The sequence below is a fragment of the Primulina eburnea genome, chromosome 15 (assembly GCF_022965805.1).
Source record: "Primulina eburnea isolate SZY01 chromosome 15, ASM2296580v1, whole genome shotgun sequence".
In the NCBI taxonomy this organism is placed as follows: domain Eukaryota; kingdom Viridiplantae; phylum Streptophyta; class Magnoliopsida; order Lamiales; family Gesneriaceae; genus Primulina; species Primulina eburnea.
In genome coordinates, this window is record NC_133115.1 from 34,822,331 (window position 1) to 34,842,236 (window position 19,906).

At 34.9% G+C, this 19,906-nt stretch overlaps 4 protein-coding genes across 6 annotated transcripts; 3 read left to right on the forward strand and 1 right to left on the reverse strand.

Annotated features, from left to right (window-relative positions):
- The first annotated feature begins 871 nt into the window (after positions 1-871).
- Positions 872-4,191, forward strand: LOC140815141 (RNA exonuclease 4-like). Its single transcript, XM_073174252.1, is given in 10 exon segments — positions 872-1,109; positions 1,210-1,285; positions 1,355-1,441; positions 2,560-2,651; positions 3,050-3,096; positions 3,098-3,139; positions 3,224-3,288; positions 3,374-3,452; positions 4,001-4,039; positions 4,042-4,191. Coding segments are annotated over 7 exon segments (492 nt in total). The 5' UTR covers positions 872-1,109; positions 1,210-1,285; positions 1,355-1,441; positions 2,560-2,566; the 3' UTR covers positions 4,177-4,191.
- A 792-nt stretch (positions 4,192-4,983) lies between these two features.
- Positions 4,984-6,849, reverse strand: LOC140815271 (serine/threonine-protein kinase-like protein At3g51990). Its single transcript, XM_073174397.1, has one exon. It carries the CDS (start codon positions 6,540-6,542, stop codon positions 5,133-5,135), a length of 1,410 nt encoding a protein of 469 aa, XP_073030498.1. The 5' UTR covers positions 6,543-6,849; the 3' UTR covers positions 4,984-5,132.
- Positions 6,850-11,139: 4,290 nt separating this feature from the next.
- Positions 11,140-13,477, forward strand: LOC140815084 (transcription elongation factor 1 homolog). 3 transcript variants are annotated; one of them, XM_073174192.1, is made up of 6 exons: positions 11,285-11,299; positions 11,620-11,689; positions 12,306-12,446; positions 12,739-12,809; positions 13,027-13,105; positions 13,195-13,477. In XM_073174192.1, the coding sequence occupies exons 3-6, from the start codon at positions 12,334-12,336 to the stop codon at positions 13,253-13,255; spliced, it is 324 nt and encodes a 107-aa protein (XP_073030293.1). In that variant the 5' UTR covers positions 11,285-11,299; positions 11,620-11,689; positions 12,306-12,333; the 3' UTR covers positions 13,256-13,477. The 3 variants fall into 3 exon arrangements, with proteins under 3 accessions (XP_073030292.1, XP_073030294.1, XP_073030293.1); XM_073174191.1 differs by lacking the exon at positions 11,620-11,689 and having other exon boundaries at positions 11,140-11,299; XM_073174193.1 differs by lacking the exon at positions 11,620-11,689 and having other exon boundaries at positions 11,140-11,299; positions 13,084-13,105.
- A 530-nt stretch (positions 13,478-14,007) lies between these two features.
- Positions 14,008-18,075, forward strand: LOC140815215 (uncharacterized). The gene is made up of 7 exons (XM_073174335.1): positions 14,008-14,442; positions 14,923-15,150; positions 15,929-16,002; positions 16,510-16,669; positions 16,763-16,882; positions 16,981-17,089; positions 17,668-18,075. Exons 1-7 carry the CDS (start codon positions 14,215-14,217, stop codon positions 17,847-17,849), a joined length of 1,101 nt encoding a protein of 366 aa, XP_073030436.1. The 5' UTR covers positions 14,008-14,214; the 3' UTR covers positions 17,850-18,075.
- Positions 18,076-19,906: the final 1,831 nt, after the last annotated feature.

The window sequence follows — 19,906 nt, forward strand, 5'->3', positions numbered from 1 at the left end:
GGGAATTTTCTGAGCATCATATTATAGGGAAAAATTTGTGTGAGACGGTCTCACGGGTCGTATTTGTGAGACAGATATCTTATTTAGCTCACCCATGAAAATATATTACTTTTTATATTAAGAGTATTACTTTTTATTGTGAATATGATTAAGGTTGACCCGTATCATCTCACGGTCTCACATGAGATCCACTCCATATTATATTACGTTCATGATAAGTACACAGACACCGATACTCTATATTCACTGCTGCATTTACGCAAAAGTTACGTGTTTATCTAATAATTTTTTTATAATTAATTTGATTTATATTGAATTAATAAATATATTATTATAATTATAAAAATTATTGAAAGTCCAACTTGAATTTTTTTAAAAAAATTATAAAAAAATATACGTACTTTGACATCAAGCTTTTATCTTCTTAATAATATAGTACAGATACATGTCCATGATTTTCTGTAAATGTTACAAACTAAAAACCACAGATTAAGAATAAAGAATCAGTGGAAAAATAGCTTTAGCGACCCATTTATGTGGTCACATTTTCGCTAGCCGCAAATATTTACGTCAGCGTCATGTTTAAAAAATGATTAAAATTGCCAACAAAACAAATATAATATACTAATATAAAAAACTGACAATATAGAAGATTAAATCGCATATAGACAAATATATGTGACCGAAAATCCAATTTTCTCTTAAAGATATTTTACAGAAATTCCCAATTTTTTTTTTGTCCAACCAAATAATATAATATGTAATCTTATAGTATCTTTAAATTTTAATTTTATTAGAGAACGATGTTATATTATAAATCATAAATAATGAAATTTGTGAAAATGTGGGTTGGGTTTGAGTGGAGGCCAACTTTCTCTCCTCCGTCTCGTTCAATTTAAAGAACTAAAATTTAAATTGATCCAATTCTTACAAAAGCGCATTTCTGTGGTTCAATGTAAAGTGCGTTTCTAGTTCTGTCATACTTCTCGTCGCTTGTTTTCCCCTTCCAGTCTCCAGATGAAAGTAGAGTACTGGATGAATTGAAAATGGTTGGCGAACATAAAAACCCTAACAAAAATCTCAACCCTAATTGGGCTCAGTTACTTGAGGTATTGTCTCCAATGTTTTCTTCACCTGTATACTGGTATATTTGTGTATTTATTTTCTTGCTCCGTTTTAGTTTTTTTTTCCGTGTATGTTGATTTGCAGAAGTTGAAAAACACTGGCGCCAATACTCAGTTAACCAGACATACGAAAAATATACATGTGGGAGCGAGCACATTAGGTAGGTATTTGTAGGCTTACAGTGAATTAATTATGACCTTTGGAAACTACTTAATTCTCTAACTTTCAGGGTTATAGGCAAAAGGAAGGAGAGGTTGAATGAGGATTCTGATGCTACAAACCCCAATCCTTTGATTCCTGCATAATCTGTTTGCATGTTAGTTCCTTCCTTGATTAAATCTTGGTTTTAAAAAAGAAGGGAATTGTATGCTTTTTCTTGTTGGTGGATGAATTTGATGCGACATGAGATTTGCTTGTCTAAAATTCCAAAAAACCTTTTTTGAAACAAGACAGGTTCCCTTTATGATGCCAATTGCATTGTTTTGACACGATCGAATTCATTTTAGCACTCAAACGTTCATGTTGCACCAACCCATGGCATTTCCATGGGAAACCAATTAGTTAATCTGTGTCGAACTTGATTGAAAATATGTTGATGTGAACATGTCGCATAGCCGGCAATTATTTGATGAGCTCGAGAAGATAGTCCGATCCGAAGGACTAGCTTCTAGGTGGCAAAAAAAAAACAGAAAAAGAATTGTTGTGGTTTATCATTGTTTAGGGATTTAGTGTTCCCTTCCAAGTTGCATGGATGGATGTCACAGGTCACTCAACCCAAAACCAACACAATCAGCAGCTGAGAAGCAACCCTAAAATGAAGGCGATCCAGTAAAAAAATAAGGAAATATCATGCAAGAACTATACGGTTTTGTTCATGCTACCCACATAGGTAGTGCCTTTATTCACTCAACATATGACATGTGTGCTGAGTGGATAAATCATAACACTCATTCAACCATGATGTATGGATCAGTGGTCATAATTAATCACTCAACACATGTGTCATGCATTGAGTGGACGATGACACTACCCATATGATTAGCGTCTACCAAGCCGAAATATACTCATGGGAAATTCAAGAATGATGCTGAATCAAAAGAATAGATAGATGATACGGTTGCTCCTAATTATTAGTCAGTTTTCCTTTCAATAAAAAAATTAGAATAATTAAGAAATAATTGATGACCCTTTCCAGAATTAGCTGAAGGAAAGGATAGGAATAAACTCTGTATAAATATGAGAATATCTGGAATAAAAGGGCAGCTTTGATTCCGAAAATTAATAATAACTAGTATTACGAGATTGTGAGGTTCTCTCAAACGAGCCTCCAGAGTCAACCCCCATCATGAAATCTAAAACCTGGCACCATAGAATGGCAGTAGTAGTTCATACATATATTTATTCATTTTTAAATCCTACGTCAGTGTATTGCAGGTAAACAATGGGGAAGTATGTTCACCCAGTGGATTATGTAGTTGATTTCCGCACACAAATTAGTGGAATTCGACCACATGACTTGAGGAAAGGTTGGGACTGTTAATCCTGATGTTTTTGCACACCCTTCTCAACATAGGTGGTTATTTTTGCGATCATGCATCGTCGTTCGTATAAGATATTTAGTAAAAGCATGAAGTTAAATCATAAAGTTTTGTAATTTTTAGCTATTTCACGTTTCCTTTTGAGTTTTCATGAGTAGTATGTCAGCGATTGATGGGAATTTGGAGGCCATGCTGAAGATACAAAAATTTCATCTTTTATTCTCCCTAACAATGCTTAACAAGTTATGGTTTTTTTTAGAGCTTATTGATTTTTAGCTTGTTTTTTGGCCCTCTTTCTGTTTTTCTTTTACTTTCTTGTTCTGCTACCTTGTAATTTTTTTTGCTTCATTGTGTATTATTTTATCATCTTTTATTTCAACTTCCAGCAAAAAATTTCATCATGGTTCAGAGGAAGGTCGCAGAGTTGATCGAAGGGGAGGATCCTTGTTGGGCATGCATTGAGCAGTGATCTCAAAGTTGTTCATAATATGAAAGTTGCAGAATACATTTTTTTGTTTTGAAAATTGATGTTTTAAGTGTGGATGGAATTTTGTGTGTAGGCATTGCTGTTCAGTCATCCAAAGAAGGATACAAGAGACATATCAGAATCTGCACCCTTTCTAAAGTACATCTTTGCTGACCTGTTAACTTAACTACAGCGGAGTATCTTTTCTGGTATCGCCCATATTAGATTTTGCTTGATGAATCAGGGAAGGACGGAGTCGCTCCCTGAAGAATCTAGCGATGCAGTTTCTCGTTGCTGACATTCAAAATGGCGCGCACTGCCCTGTGAGTTTTTTCCTATTAATATTTTCTGTGCCACCTTATGGCGTACTAGAAAACAATTTATTGAATTGTTTATACTCACCTTTAAGCTAATTGACTCGAATGCAAGTTTAGTGTATCGATCAATCAAGTTGTATCATTCTGGAGTTTGATATTACGGTCCACCTTTTCTTGGCAGCTTGGCCGTGGAAAATATCTTGGCGGCGAGCCCAAGTGCACCTTGCTGGTTTCGTGTTGAATTTGAAAAATTATCGAAACAAGTCAGAAAATCAATTGATCCGCTTGTTGGATATGCTTCAAAATAAATACTTTACCCGTTCCCTAACATACCGTGAATTGTCTATATTTTGTATTATTTCTTCTTTCATTTTTAATGTATCTCTTATCATTATATACATTAGCTACGTTCAACAATTTTTTTAATACCATTAGAACTTTTTTTTTTCCCGAAATGATATTAAAAACAAACAAGCATTATATCTTCTGGATGGATGTAGTGTTAATCCATACATCTAATCGTTTTGGCTTATATCCACGGACCCACTCTGCAGGTAGAAGATGAAAGGGCTGCTATGTTATTTCATCAAAAAATTGCCGTAAACAAAGGGAAAGGAGTATCAAGAATTTCTCTCGGCTCAAGGAAAAACAGAAAAAACGGAAATATAAAAAGAAACAGAAAACTGTAGAAAGTGGACTCCCTAGCTTCTTCAAAAGCTTTATGTTGTAATCTAGTATTGTGTTTCCAGGTGTGCAATGCAAGTTTTATGGCGAGTGTGGAAATGGTAAGGCTTTGGACCATTGGCTGCAACCGTATGCTGCTGAAGTGCACAAACAAGATGCCTAAACTGACTGGACGGGTTTTCCCGACTTCTTTAGGCAATTTATATCGGTAATTTTTTTTGATAATTCATCATGCTGTATGCTTTGAATTATTCATTCACACCAACAACTGAGATTAGTCAAGAAAACTTTGTATTGCTTTTGGTTTGGTTTTACCTTCCATTGGGGCTGGTCAGTTTTAGAAAATTTTCATGCGCGTCAATCCTTTTCTTTGTAGTCAATTTTAGATAATTTTTCTTTCACGATTCGGTGGCTTGTCTTGGTTAAAACCTTCGATGCTTGAATATTTCATGCGCGCTTGTCTTTTTATGATGCCTTGATTGCAAGATAACAAATAACTTCACATCTTGCCTAAAGACTTTATATCTCGGGTTAGGCACTCTTCTGATATAACATAATAATATAAATTCGAGTTCGGGCGCAATATGGTTAAATTGGGAACTAAGTTCAAGGACATTCCAATCAATTTATGGGATGACAATCGTTTTGGCAAGCTGTATCCAACGCCCGATGTGATAAAACTTTGGTCGCCCTCATGCCCATCCTTATTGTTTTTTTCGTTTTCAAATTTTGCTTTCATCATACTAAATAAATTAGTACGAAACTTTATTTGCATAGTAATGTTACTTTTCAAAGTTAGGCACACATATCAGCTTTTATTCAAAGATGAGATTTTCGACGAAGCAAAAGTCTACTAAAAAACATAATAGCATTGGAATTGTGGTGGTGTTGAAACTTGATCAATTTACAATATATAAAAATTTAGATTTCCATTTCAACAAGATTTGTGAATGATGAATATGGAATTATTCTTGAACCATAAAATTATATAAATGAATATATCTATTCTTCTGAATCGACCAACAAGTTTCTGCTCTGTCCGGTGGTTCCATTGTTGTTTCTGACCAACTTCTTGCCCTGCAAAATCCCCACTGATGTCGACTTACTCAACCTCACCGTGAGGATCTTCACACTCAATCGCACCCTCCTCCCAATTATGTGATCATCGCTCTCATCGGGCGGTAGATATTTAACCTCACTTGCTGTTCCAATTGACTTTGACCTCTCGACTCGATCACCAATCGCATAATGCCTGAGTTGTGCACCCGAAACACTGGATTTTTTCCAGTTTCTCCTGCTCCCTGTTCTACAGTTACTGGCCATCTCCATGCTCTCATCCAACGGCTCATATTTACCCGCGGGAGTATCCTCCCCCACGAGATACCCCAGCTTAACACAGATTGGAGAACGTGCCTTCATTTTCTGGTGTACGATCTTCAAACACTCCACCACCTCCGCCATTCCTGGCCGCTTCCCCGCCGTGGACCTCACGCATCTCGCCGCCAACACCGCCATCCGTCTGAGAGCTTCCCAGTCTCGCGGAGGCCCGATTCTTAGGTCACAAATTCCGGTGAAGTCACCTACTTTTATCGCCGGAACAGCCCAGTTTTCAACCGACGGAGGGCTGTAATTCACGTCGATTGCATTCCGACCGGTGATGATCTCGAGCATTAAGATTCCGAAGCTGAATACATCCGACTTGGTGCTGAGATCGCCAGGGGCGAGATACTCCGGGTCTAGGTATCCCAACGTCCCCGCGGGGGGAGCGCACTTCACCTTAACGTCCTCCTCGTGTCCTCTCAGAGACAGACCGAAGTCGCTGAGCCGGGAACTGAAGTTCGCGTCGATCAAAATGTTGGACGATTTGATATCCCTGTGAATGATCGGCGGATTTGATGCGTGTAGAAACTGAACCGCCCTTGCAACCTGCAAAGCGAAGCGGGTTCTCTTAACCCACCCCGGTGGTTTACCCGAGCGGTGGAGCAAATCGTACAAGGACCCATTCGGCATGTACTCTACTACGATCATTTTACGTTGATTCGGATCACTAGAAAATCCGAGCAAGTTCACCAGCCGGGGGTGATATATTCTAGACAGAATCTCCAGCTCTGTATCAGTGGTACTATTACTATTTCCAAAGGCGGAGTTGTGCGTTTGTTTGGTCCTTTTGACGGCAGCGACAGCTTTTATCTGATGGATTCGCGCTTTATACACGGCTCCATGGCTGCCTTTCCCTAGTAAATTCCCAGGTGAGAAGCCATCGGTGGCGGAGTGAAGAACAGAAAAATCAAATTCAAGAATCTTGAAAGGCCTTGTACCATGATCTTTGATGGGCCTTTTGGTTAACAATTCCCAGTTATACGAATCGCAGGTGGCGATGGCGGACTCCGCGTTGCATGAAAGGTAACCCATGAAGAAATGTCACAAAGTGTATGGACTAAGCGTAGTACAGTAAAATGGAATTGAAAAGGTTTTAAAGGCAAAGGCCATAGTTGAAAAAGAAGGTGGGAATCGTAAAGAGAATTAAAGTGGTGTGAAGCCAGGAGGTGGTGATCTTTTTACAGCCTTGTGTTTCCTTGAAATTGGAGCGGTGAGTAAATCGAAAATTATGCTTCCACTTTTAATTGGGAGTTGAGGGGTTGGGATGTTATTTAATAAGCTTTTTTTTTTTGCATTCAAAGGCCTGAAGGCGGGTCAATATGCCGGTAAGTTCGAGGATCTAGACAGTTGATTTTAAAGAAATCGGTGGATCTTGGTGTGTGGTTAAATTTGGGCTTTTGATCTTCTCATGGAAACAGTATCCCATAAAGTAGGATGAAATATTCCCAATATGCCACCTCCATCTTGGACCAGGGGTTTTTCTTGGTTTTCTTTTTCATTTTGTCTATAAAATTTTTAAATTTTATGAGTCGAATCGAGTCGGATCAAATCCGTTATAAGTGACACATTCTCGACACAGCTGAGTTTTCTTTTCGTTTGTGATGATGATGGTTTGGTCGTCGATCAAATTTTAGGTATAGTTTTTGGTTCTTCATTTTTAGTTGTTGTAATTGTATGTATGTATATTTTATCATTCTAGATTTTTACTATGAATTGTAATTAATTATTAAACATAATGTGTAATTTTTTAGAATATTTTTTTTTGTCATTTTTATAAAATTCATCATGTCAGTTGTCACAATGAATTTTCGGAATAGTGGAATAATCAATGCCATCAATTGGTATTGTTATAATTTATGTGCTTTTTTCACTTGTAGAATATTAGGATATAGATGAACCAACTTACATATGTGATTTTGTGGTGCAATGTGCTGATATGATTTGAGGTTATGTCGAAATTATAAATCTTAAAATCCAAAGTAATCTATTTGGTGTATGCAACGGAGCTTGTATCTATACGGTTAGGATGAATTTTTGTATCGACCAATGTTTTTCGAATGTTTATAATTTTTCGGATTCTCTGCAAACGATTCAAGCATAACCTAATCCGATAAAAAAACATTGGTCCAATATGTGTTTTAGTGTTAGATATTAGTACCTACTCGATCGATCATCTTTCTTATCTATAAAACACATGCGAAGAACAACTGATAGAGTATTGCACACTTTTGTGAAATCATATGATTATATAATATAATAAATGTTTTGTTTCACGTCGATGAGAGGGAGAATAGATTCAAGTTTAAATCACGGTTACTCTCCTCAAATTTGTATACTTAGGGTATGTTTGGTGTGGGTGATTGATAAGCACGAATTATATAGCATTTTAGGGATTTTATTTTGTCGTATTCGTGCTTATCTGGCATTGTTATTCCGAGTTTTGCGCTAAATTTGTGTTATTATTACCATTTGCAGGTTTGACCAAAAGATGTTAAAAAGCCAAAGAAAAGAAAGAAGAGTCAAACATCGCAATGACATGTCAGAAAAACCCGGAATAATAGGAGAAGATCACAATGAGAACACTCGGACCTATACACGGACCCCGGGTAAGGGTCCGTGTCCTAAAATCCCATGGAAGAATATTCACGAGAAGACACGGACCCCAACCCGGAGGCCTACACGGGGTCCGTACCCAACAGCATCCAAGAATGAAAAGTTGCGCAAAGACACGGACCTGAATCCGAACCCCTACACGGGGTCCGTGTCCGATGACTCCCGGGAAAATAAATTAATCGAACTCACACGTACCCCAATCCGGATTCATACACGGGGTCCGTGTACATGATTTTGAGATCAGATTTGCGAAGATTTGCTCGTGATTTTGGGGAAGGAATAAAAGGAAAAACAGACCAAACAATTGGGGGTTGTTGAATTCTGAAGAGGCGGCCGACTTCTAGAGAAAAAGGGGAGAAATTTCCGAATCTGAAAGACGTCAACGGCTTGGGAGAAAATCGAGAGAAAGAGAGGCGCTTAACACGCAAGAACCGCACACCATCATTGAAATTTTCTCTTCCCTTTCATTTTCACTATTTTTAGACATGAATTCAATTGATAGATTTGTTTCTAGTTTTGAATTTATGGAGTAGTTTCTTTTGTGATCGGGACCGCGATTGGGACAAACGATTGATTGTTGTTTATTCGTTGGAGTATTTGATTTATAAAATTATTCTATGTTATTGATTAATATTTGCGTAATTTGTGTGCTTTTAATCTGGCCAATTATTTGCATGTTTGTTGGTTGATCTTGACTCGAAAGGGAATAGATCAAATTTAGCTTCAGAAATATTAATCAACACACGGTTAAACCGACTAGAAATAGTATTCGGTTTCAGTGTGCGATTTTTAGGCGACAGCTGTAATTCTATTGTTGATAAATGCGTTTTTATTTAATTAAATTCAATTAGAAATAATTGGACTGTAAATGAAAATAAGATTATAAATTCTAGAAATAGATCTATAATTAACTTGGAGAATTGCATCGTGATATTGAATAATCTGTGATCATTTAATTCTAGTGCATGATTTTAATCAGAGTTTGTTACCATCGTGTGTTCCCGGTCATTTTATTTAAATTTGAAAATCCCCAAGTTCCAAGCATCTCGGATATTTGATTTAGTCATTTAATGAGCATAAATTAGTTTAAATTTTACGTAATTGAAATAATAATCAAATCGCTCGTTATTGTTTGCCTAAATTAAATAAAATAATCGAATCTTAGTAATTAAATAATAGTCTCTGTGGGATCGATAATTGGATTGTTCGTCCATCTACTATAACTTGACCTAGTCCGCTTGCTAGAATTAATCTCAATCGAATTCGTCGGTCATTGATAAAAGAGTTATTGATGAGTAATCACTCCTCATCACATGTTTGGTATAAGTATTAGTACTCTTAATTATCTTGTGGGCTATCACATGACTCGTGTATGGCCCGCACTGTACATATTACATGGGAGATTAACTATCACATCTTGTCCAAGTGATTCTTTATAGAACCCGAGGACAATAATATATAATTCTTATTTTACCCTTTAACAACAAGTATGAACTAAATTTATACATATGATTTAATAATATATATGATAAGAATTCGTTAATATTACCTCAATTTTATTTATAAATTTTCAATCATCGAAAAATTGATTTAATTAATTTTTTAAAATGAATATTTCATTAAATTTTAACTTTTATTCATGTTAAATTCATTAATATATTCGGTTATTAATTTTATTTCTATATCGAGGTTTAAATAACCCGTTATTTATATGTTTAATAATAATAAAAAAAATAAATAAATAATAAGATGCAAAATAATAATAATAAAAATAATAAACGAGAAGATACAAATTAATATCAATAATAAAAAATAAATAATGATAAAAAATTAATTAAATTAATAAGAAATTATTGAATAATAAAATTACTGATTAATTATAATTATAATTATAATTAACGATGAAACTAAAATTAAATTATTGATTAAAATAATATATATTATTAATTATAACGAGAATAATTATTGTATAAAAAAAGAATTTTAAAAAATAAAGAAAATGAATTTTTATTATTAATATCAGGATTTGTATAATAAAAAAAATTATTAATAAATAATAATAAATAAATTTTTGATAAATAATAACAGTTACGAGTCGGAAGAAGAATAGTTAGTACAATAAAAATAAATTAGTAACAAAATAATAAGAAATAATCAACATAAAATCAACAAATCATTATAAGCAATAAGAAATAATTATATAATAAATATTAACAAGAAAAAAAATAATAATGAATGATATTTAATGAATAGGTAATAAAATAATATTAAAAATAATAAGAATTAATCAAATATTTTTTAAAATTATTTATTTGTTTATTATTATTATTATTTTATTTTCTATTATTTATTTATTTTTTGTTTATGTTTATTATATTTAGGTAAGGTGATTATATACACATTGTGAGGATGTTTTGGTCATTTCAAGATAATACACAAAATTAATCCATAATTTTAAAATCATACCAAATATCATATATTTTATCTCACTATATTATTTATCATCATCTCTCATTTTTTAATCACTCTAATTACTAATCCTTTAGTTATCATATCCTACACACCAAACATAGCTTTAAGGTCAGATTATCACTTCATCTGAAGTCTACTTCCATATGAGTACAAGATCATTTTTTGCATATCGGATGCGCGAAAAAGGCCGCGAGACTTCAAGTATTCGGTCTTTGATAATACTTTTTCAACGGTTAGTTTTTTAATTTTTTTTGATTTCGTTTATTTGGATTTTAAAAATCAATTCGTATTTTCATATTAAATAATATTTAATAAATAATTATATAAAATAAAATATGTATATAATACGAGTGAAATATTAGTATATAAAAAATCTATATATAAAAAAACTTTAATAGAATCTCTATCAGTAGGAAAAAGCTGAAAAATACAACTCATTTATTTGTTTCTTTCACTTTATTTATTTATTAGGTTTCTTTCACGTTATTTGAATATTCTTAAAAACGAAACCCGATGTGAATAATGCAAATCGTAATTCCGTCAAAGCTATACTCGACACCCGTCTTCGTCAACCTGTTCCACGAGGGGTTATTTTGTAATTAAATGACAACCTTCACGGGCCTATATATACGTAACGCCATTTTTTTTTCTTAACGTTATTACAGTTGTAGCTTGCGAAATCTTTCGGGGACAGAGATTCGAAGGTGATTTTCTTGATCCTTCCTTCAGCGTTCTCTATGTTTTTGTATAGTTGATTGCCGTTAGGGTTTCTATCTGCGTACTTTAGTTTTCTATTTTGCGTGTGTTTATTATGCGTTGATCTTAATTGTTATTGATCGCTAGGGTTAATTAGCTTCTGATTTTTTTTTAAAGTTTTAGGGTGTCTTCGATTTAGTTAGAACTTTTAATTGCTTCCATTCTATGTACGACATCGAACATCGCCCGAAAATCTTCTGCCTTTGGATTTTATTAATGATTTAGGGTTTTCAAATTTGGTCAATTATGTTTCTGGTTGGTTGATTAGGCTGCAGATTGTTGGATGAAAACTGTTATCCTGGGTTCATAAGTTATTGGCTAATAATCAAAGCATTCAGGTTCGAATTTTTTAGAGAAGAGTCAACGTATTGGAAATAATTGCTGTATGTTTGCGCTTATCATCGTTTGGTTGGTAGGCCAGACCGACTTATATTGGATAACTTCACTTTTTTACTGCTAGATGATCATCATATGAAAATTGTTGGAAAGCCCATCTATTAAGCATTTGTAGTGAAACTATGAGGATTTTTTTTCCAGTTAACAGTGATTGATATGGGATATTTTTGTCTCCATCATTGGTAGATTATGTTTAAGTCATTGTTAGAAATTTCTAATGAAATCTCGAAATTTGGGGTTTCCCAGCCTACTGAACCGAAATTTCAAAGGTATCCCAGAATTTCGTTAAAAAGGATGCAAATGAAACAATATTTTATCTATTAGTATTGAATAACTCATTGTTTTTTGTCTGCAAAAAGAATTATAAACATGAATTACCGCGATATTTTCCCGATTGAACTCAAAAGTTGGTATATCGTGAAAATTTCGTTTGAAGTTCTCATAACCTACCTAATGCTCTGAAATATATATAGAAACCCGTACTTTATGTCCTGTTATTGTATGCATGTGTACTTGATGATCCCCAAGTGATGCTAACACTTTTTCGTCAATATCTAGTTTGAAAGGTGCATCGTTTAACTGAAACATGGGTAAGAGGAAGTCCAAGGCAAAGCCACCTCCAAAGAAGAGAATGGACAAACTTGACACAGTTTTCAGCTGTCCCTTCTGCAATCATGGCACAAGTGTCGAGTGCCGCATGTAAGTGGTTTATGAACTTTCTCCCCTTTTCACTTTCCAGCCTCATCATTCTGATTTTAAACTCTGGTCTCTATATTGAGTTTGAGTTCGTTTTGGTTGGTGATTAGTTAGAGAAAATTTGTGCCTCTCAAATTTGTGTGTAGTTTGATTCATGGATCGTAAGAGGTTTGAGGTTCGACCTTGTATGTCAAGCTGCTTAAAATACAGAAATGTGTTAGTTGCACAAAAGCGATCTCAAATTTTATTTGAATCTGTAAGCTCTGATTTATGAAATCATTGTTTTATGTTTCAGTGATATGAAGAACTTGATTGGTGAGGCCTCATGCCAGATTTGCCAAGAGAGCTTTAGCACCACTGTAACAGGTATGCAATTTATTACCTCTTTCTAAGAAAATCAATTTGCTAAGCACACAAATAGTTACGGAAATTCTAAGCTTTTTAACCAATTAGTTTTTAATGCATTTGGAAATCGAGTATACATGTGGCTAAGGTCCATGGAAAACCCTTGTTTACCAATTTCTCTCGTGGCCTGTCCCTCGAATTATTTTATCATTTTATGTTTGTTTGGCAATCACGCCAGGTCTTCAACCTCTCTATCCAAGATTCGAATTAACTTTATGCTTTGAATTGTTTGCAGCTTTGACAGAACCAATAGACATGTAAGTAACATATAAATACTTCCCTAGCAACTTCATGCGTGGTTTATTTTCCTCTTTCCGCATTCTAAAGCACAAAATTCTGACAACAGATATAGTGAGTGGATCGATGAATGTGAACGTGTCAATAACCTCGAGGACGAAGATGCATAGAGGATATAGGAGTTTACAGCTCCAGAAAATGTTTTTTAGCACTATGAGGGTGACTTGCCATTCCACTCACAGAGCTCGTTTGATGGATAACAGTCCAAGTAATTGTATCTTTAAACAACTATGTGTGTGTATATGTTTGCAAAACTAGTACGAATCCTTTGCTGTACCTGTTTAATGTAACATTATACCTTAACGAGTGTTTATCTACCAACGTTCTTGTTCTTTATGGTGCTAAATAGTAGTTGACAATCCTGGTTGATTCAAACTTATGATCGTTGTTTGATATTTAGCGTAGTTTGGCAACGTAAGATTTATTTGGTAAGATGAAGTTTCGAAATGAAAATCGAATTTGAAATTGTTTGATGAGTTTTAATTTTCACTGTAATTGTTCTTGCAAAGAGAACTACAAAAAAACTAGTGGTTCAGTGTATGATTTGAAGGATTGAGAATTAGCGTTATTATTGACTATATTTATTTTATAATGTTTCAAATGCTTGAAATTTGATGATGTGGATTTAATCAATGAAATCCTACAAACTGTCTATTTTAATGATAAATAATTTTTCTATTTTAATGATAAATAGTTTTTTTGCGATTATAATTTTAAATACATCGATATATATTCTTTTATTTTACTTTGATGTCTAAATTTAGTAAAAATTAAATTAAATTAAGACCTCCTAAATTCTATCCATGTATGATGTATTATACAGAATCAGAAAAAAGGGAAGCAGAAATAAGCAAACGCTTTTAAAAATCGTGCAACAGATGGATGTTCTTAAACCCTTGTGCGGATGACATCACATACACGTCGGCACCTCTCTCCATTTTGCAAATCCTTTCATCCAACTTCTGTTCAAGGAAAAAATGTTTCCAATCTCGATTTTGGCGGTTAAAATATCAAAATTTAGCTATTAATTTCGTAGCGACCGCATACCAGTCGATTTGTATGATCACTCATGCGGTGGTTGCTGCGGAGTAGAACCGTAGTGGCGATTCGAAATGGATCGCACAATTCATTTGAGTTACGTAGGAGTGTGATGGCGAGCTGTAGAGCGGTCCTATTGCCGCGTTTCGGTGGACCAGAGGTGTTGGAGGTCCGAGAAAATGTGAATCTACCTGAACTCAAGCCTAATGAGGTCCTCGTTCGGACTCGAGCCGTCTCGGTCAATCCGCTCGATACCAGAGTTAGTTTCCAAATTTATGGCTCGTTCTTATTTTTGAGTCCGAATTTTTATTCACTGTTTTGCGATAGAATTTTTAGATTTGCGGTTGGGTATGAATGAATTAACGTTCGTAATTTATGTAGACAAGTATCAAATGTAGGATCGTGGAATAAAAGTTTTCCTCTTCTAGAGGATATATAAGCTAATGTAAATGTGTTCAATGATCTGGTAGAAAAATTAAACTATTTCTATACTTTATATGTTTAGGAAAATAGCAAGGACTGCTAAGCTTGTATTTGTGATTATTTGGTTGTTATTTGTTTTTCAGTAGTTTTGGAATATAAATTTAGCTCCCTCGTGAGAAAAATCAACAGATAGGGTATTTGGAGCTGTGAACTATCTGGATCTTATTTGAAATTGGTTTATCTAACTAGCTAATTTTGTATCAGAATGATTGAAAGGATTGATTATTGATATTATGTAGAATTTGATTATTTACAGATGAGATCAGGCTATGGTCGTTCGCTGTTTGAACCACTTTTGCCAATAATCTTAGGACGTGATATTAGTGGTGAAGTTGCAGCTTTGGGAAGTTCTGTACACTCACTCAGTGTAGGACAGGAAGTTTTTGGTGCTCTTCATCCTACAGCAGTGAGGGGTACTTATGCTGACTATGCAATTCTTGCAGAAGACCAACTTACCGTGAAGCCAGAATCAATTTCACATGTGGTAGGTTGCCTACAGTTATATGCAGGGACAATCAACCTATAGCTATTGTCTCTCTCTTTTGAGCTTTACTAATATGCAAATTTGTTATACCTGCATTTCTTTTTCTGCATATAATTCTGTTTTTCAGATTTGTGGGACAATCAACCTACCACTGTTGTCCTTTCCTTTTTGAGCTTTACTAATTAGTGATGACCAAACATTGCATTTTTTTTATCAGTGCTTTAAAAAGCACATTTACGCAGCGTAAGCTATTCGTACATGTTAATGATTTGATTTTAAAATATAGAAATATACTTAAGTAAATAAATGAGATAATCAGTCATAAAACCATAATAATTCATCTTTACATGCCAAAATAAGTCAATCTAAATAACCGGATCGGATCTAGGGTTCCAACTTCGGCTTTGAATACTTGGAGGCCGAGTTCTTCGCTTGGGAAGTCTGAAGTCGGCTCTGAAATTTAATTTTTGGCTCAAATCTGCCAATTTGTGGGCCTTTAATATTTGGCCCAAATAGGGCTATAGCACACGCTATTTGTGCAATATCGTGTGTTATTCGTGTAAAACGCGAAGGAACGAGCGGTATGTAGCACTCGCACTCCAGAATACACTATAGAGCGCTATTTTAAACGCTGATTTTTATGTCCTGCATTTTTGTTTCTGCTTATAGTTGTATTTTGCAATTCTCTGGCAGCGGATAGTCCATTTATCTGTCTTTTTTTTCGTCCCAAGTAGATGCTGTTACACTGGAGCATGACACATGTATTTGTCTTTAATAGGAAGCAAGTGCCATCCCTTTTGCTGCCTTGACTGCCTGGCGTGCACTGAGATGTACAGCAAGGATTAAGCAAGGGTATTTACAGCTGATGATTAAATTATATTGCTGGGGTCAATTTTCCTTCATGTGCTTGTACAACATTTCAAGCGTAATGGGAATTGGGAAATAGCATTTTTGTTAGTGAAGTATAGTCAAACAAAAAACTAGCTCAAAGCCTGAAAGAATGCTGCAGTCTGCAAGTACTTTCCTAAAGTTGCATCGACCAAAATTCAGTCGACTTGCTTTTGTCGCCTCTTGTTGGGCATTTCTAAAAATAGGGCAGTGGACGACCGCCAAGCGCCTAGACGCCGCCTTTTAGAACAATTATTATACTTATACAAATCATAAGGTTTATTACGATTGACATCTAGGAGATAATTTATGATCTTGAGGAGTTTAAAATGATCCATTGCGGGCACAATTAGGGTGCACAATTGAGGGCGGGTACCTTGACATTAGATTGTAAGAAATAAAATAACTGTGTCCAATTACATTTGTATATCTGTACTTTCTGAATTCGATCTGTTAACTGGATTGTCACAGACAAAGATTGCTAGTGGTGGGTGGAGGCGGAGCTGTAGGATTTTCTGCAATTCAGCTTGCAGTGGCTGTTGGATGTCATGTTTCTACCACATGTGGGGGTGAATGTATTGCTCGTATCTTGGCAGCAGGTGCCGAACAAGCTGTTGACTATGCTACTGAGGTAATGATGTGGTTAAATCTGTCATAATTCCTCAGTTTTACTCGTTTTAAAATATTTTAATATGTAAACTTGTTACATGCGTCAAATTTGCAGGACTATGAAGCATCAATAAATGGTTATTTTGATGCCGTATTGGATACCATTGGCGTAACTGAGACAGAAAGAATTGGCATAAATCTTTTGAAGAGAGGGGGGCATTACATGACATTGCAGGTATATGATGAGGCAACGTGGCTTTTTCCCAGAAGCAACTTAGATCCATAATTTCCATGGTACATACAATTACGCATGGTTTTGGTTGTCTTCACCAGGGAGAGACTGCATCCTTGACTGATAGGTATGGACTAGCAGTTGGCCTTCCTATGTCAACAGCAATATTGTTGATGAAGCAAGTCCAATATCGATATTCACATGGAATCGGTGAGCCGAGCATTGACCTTCTAGTCTATTCATGGTTAAAATTTACATGAATGCCAAAATTGAAAGAGAAGCACCATTGCATGTCTTCTCCCGGAACGTGCGATTTTCTAATTTTGTCTTGAATTGTGCAAATAGATGTTACAGTATGAATTTGACTCTGCATTTTTATATCAGTATGAAATAAGAAGCTTTTCTAATGATCGGGATATGCTGACACTACAAAGAGATGATTGTTATTGTATGGAAGTCACGAACGTGCGATTCCGCTGGAACTATTAATTAGTCTTGAATTGTGCAAATAGATGTTACCTCAATCTCGTTCTTCTTATTTGTATGCTGACTTCTTAGACCTTTTGCATTGTTAAGCAAACTGATTGTATTTTATTTGGTTATCACCACGGATATTGATTTGGTTTTCCTTGCAACTTTTTCGTGCCTGAAGGCTCTAGTATTTTGAAATTAGCAAAAAGGTTATTCATGCATTTGTCTTGATCAGATAGCACAAAAATTGGTTCGGCCCCCCCTAAATATTCAGTAACGATGCTTAAATGTCAACTCATCATTATTGTCTTGTACAGAATATTGGTGGAATTACATGAGGACCGATCCTGAAGGTTTGCGCGAAATTCGTCGGCTATCTGAAGCGGGAAAACTGAAAGTACCCGTTGACAAGACCTTTTCAATGAAACAGGTGAGAGAAGCTCACGAGGCCAAAGATAAGAGGCTCGTTCCAGGTAAAGTAGTTTTAGAATTTGACTAGCTCGGGTTCATCCGTATTCGACACGTGAATTTTTTATGGTAATATATAGTTACTAAAAAGATGTACATTTTATGGTGGCAATCCGTGCTTTCTTTGGGAATTTTGATTGTTGTAGGTTTTTAACCAATTTCTTAATAAATACTATAAGGTTTTCGAGAATGATGGATGAGATGATACGAAATTATATAAAGTAGTTCTGTAGTTGGGAAAAGTCACTTCTGGGACATTGATTTTTTCAGTTGGGGATAACACACGGACGAATGAAGTCGTAACTCGTAAAATTAGATTAGAACATCGGATGATATTATAAATCTTTTGCCTCTCCATGTAACAGAGAGTCTTCCTGATATTGCCACTTGAATTCCCCCTAATTTTGTGTCTCGCATACTTCAATTTCAAAATCCATACACGTTTCTTTTCTTCACTCCATTTCGAGTGAAGTGCGACCAAATCGCAGCATCGGATCTTTGATGTAGATTTGGAAATCTTAACTTATGGAAACGAGTGGAATTAAATTTGTTTCTAACTATTGAAACCTACAAATTATACATTCTCTGAAAGAAACCGAGAATGAACGAAGCTAAATTAAAACTTTTAGGTCCCTCTTAAAGAAACAACTCAGTGGAATTCTTTAAATTATTTATTTAAATAAAACTGGAAAAAAGTTTAATGATGGTTCCGTAGGCCCGATTGGTAATAGCTCTTTTTCTAATTTGCAATCCTTCTAATAGGACTTATCATGGGCATAAATCCTACATGAAACATGAAAGTGACCCAACTGCTGAATGTGGACCACCTAATCACTTGCATGTGGGAGTGCAATTGACTCACCACCTAACTAATCCAAAAAACCCAAGTATCACTTTCCAAAATCCCATCACAAACCTAGGGTGAGTATTCGGTTAATTCGGTTACCGACCGAACCGAATTAACCATAACCGAACCGAATCGAAATATTTAGTCATAACCGAACCGACCGAATTAATTTTCATAACCGATGAAAAACAGAACCGAATTAAAATCGGTTAATTCGGTCGGTGACCGAATTAACCGATTAATTTAAAAAAAAAATTGTGATTTAACTTTAATTATATATGTAATTTTTTTTTAACACTACACTTTACACAAAGAGTGAGTCTCATGTGAGACCGTCTCACGGATCTTAATCCGTGAGACGGGTCAACCTCACTCATATTCACAAAAAAAAGTAATACTCTTAACATAAAAAGTAATACATTTTCATGGATGACCCAAATAAGAGATCCGTCTCACAATTACGACCCGTGAAACCGTCTCATACAAGTTTTTGTCTTACACAAATGCATAAAAACATAAAATCACACACATTCCAAATGTATAAGTTTTATTTGAACACAATTAATACATACTATATCGATTTTAAAATTAAAAATTAAAATATTTATAAAAATTGAAAAATAAAAAAAATATTAAATAATAATATTTATTATATCGGTTAATTCGGTTAACCGATTTCAAAATTTTGAAAACCGTAATCAAACCGAATTAACCGATATAACCGATTTTTTTTAATTTGAAAACCGAATTTCCGAAGTAACCGAACCGAATTTCCAAATTGACTCGGTTCGGTCGGTTTCGGTTTAACCGAAATCTTGCTCACCCCTACACAAACCCAACTTTCCCCCATTCATCTTTTCTTCTGCTGGAAAAAGTGCTTTTTTATTATTGAAAATATGCTCTTGTCCAAACCCAAATGGCTGTTCTTTTTGTTGTTTCATTTTATGGTGCAAGTGCAACTATCGATCAAAACCCACCCTCCCATTCTCCATTTCCAACGTAACCTTTGACCACGCATCTTAATTATTATTTATTCCATGTTTCCGCTAAATTGATAGCTTTTTACTTCAACCTTGGCAATTAATTAATCCAATAAGCAACACCAATGTGGGTAATTTATAGCATGGTGAAACTGTGTCAACCAGTTGACAAACACAAAATTCATGTGAGACGGTCTCACATGTCAATTTTATGGTACATATATTCTATATGGATCGCTCATCTAAATATGTTGTTTTTTA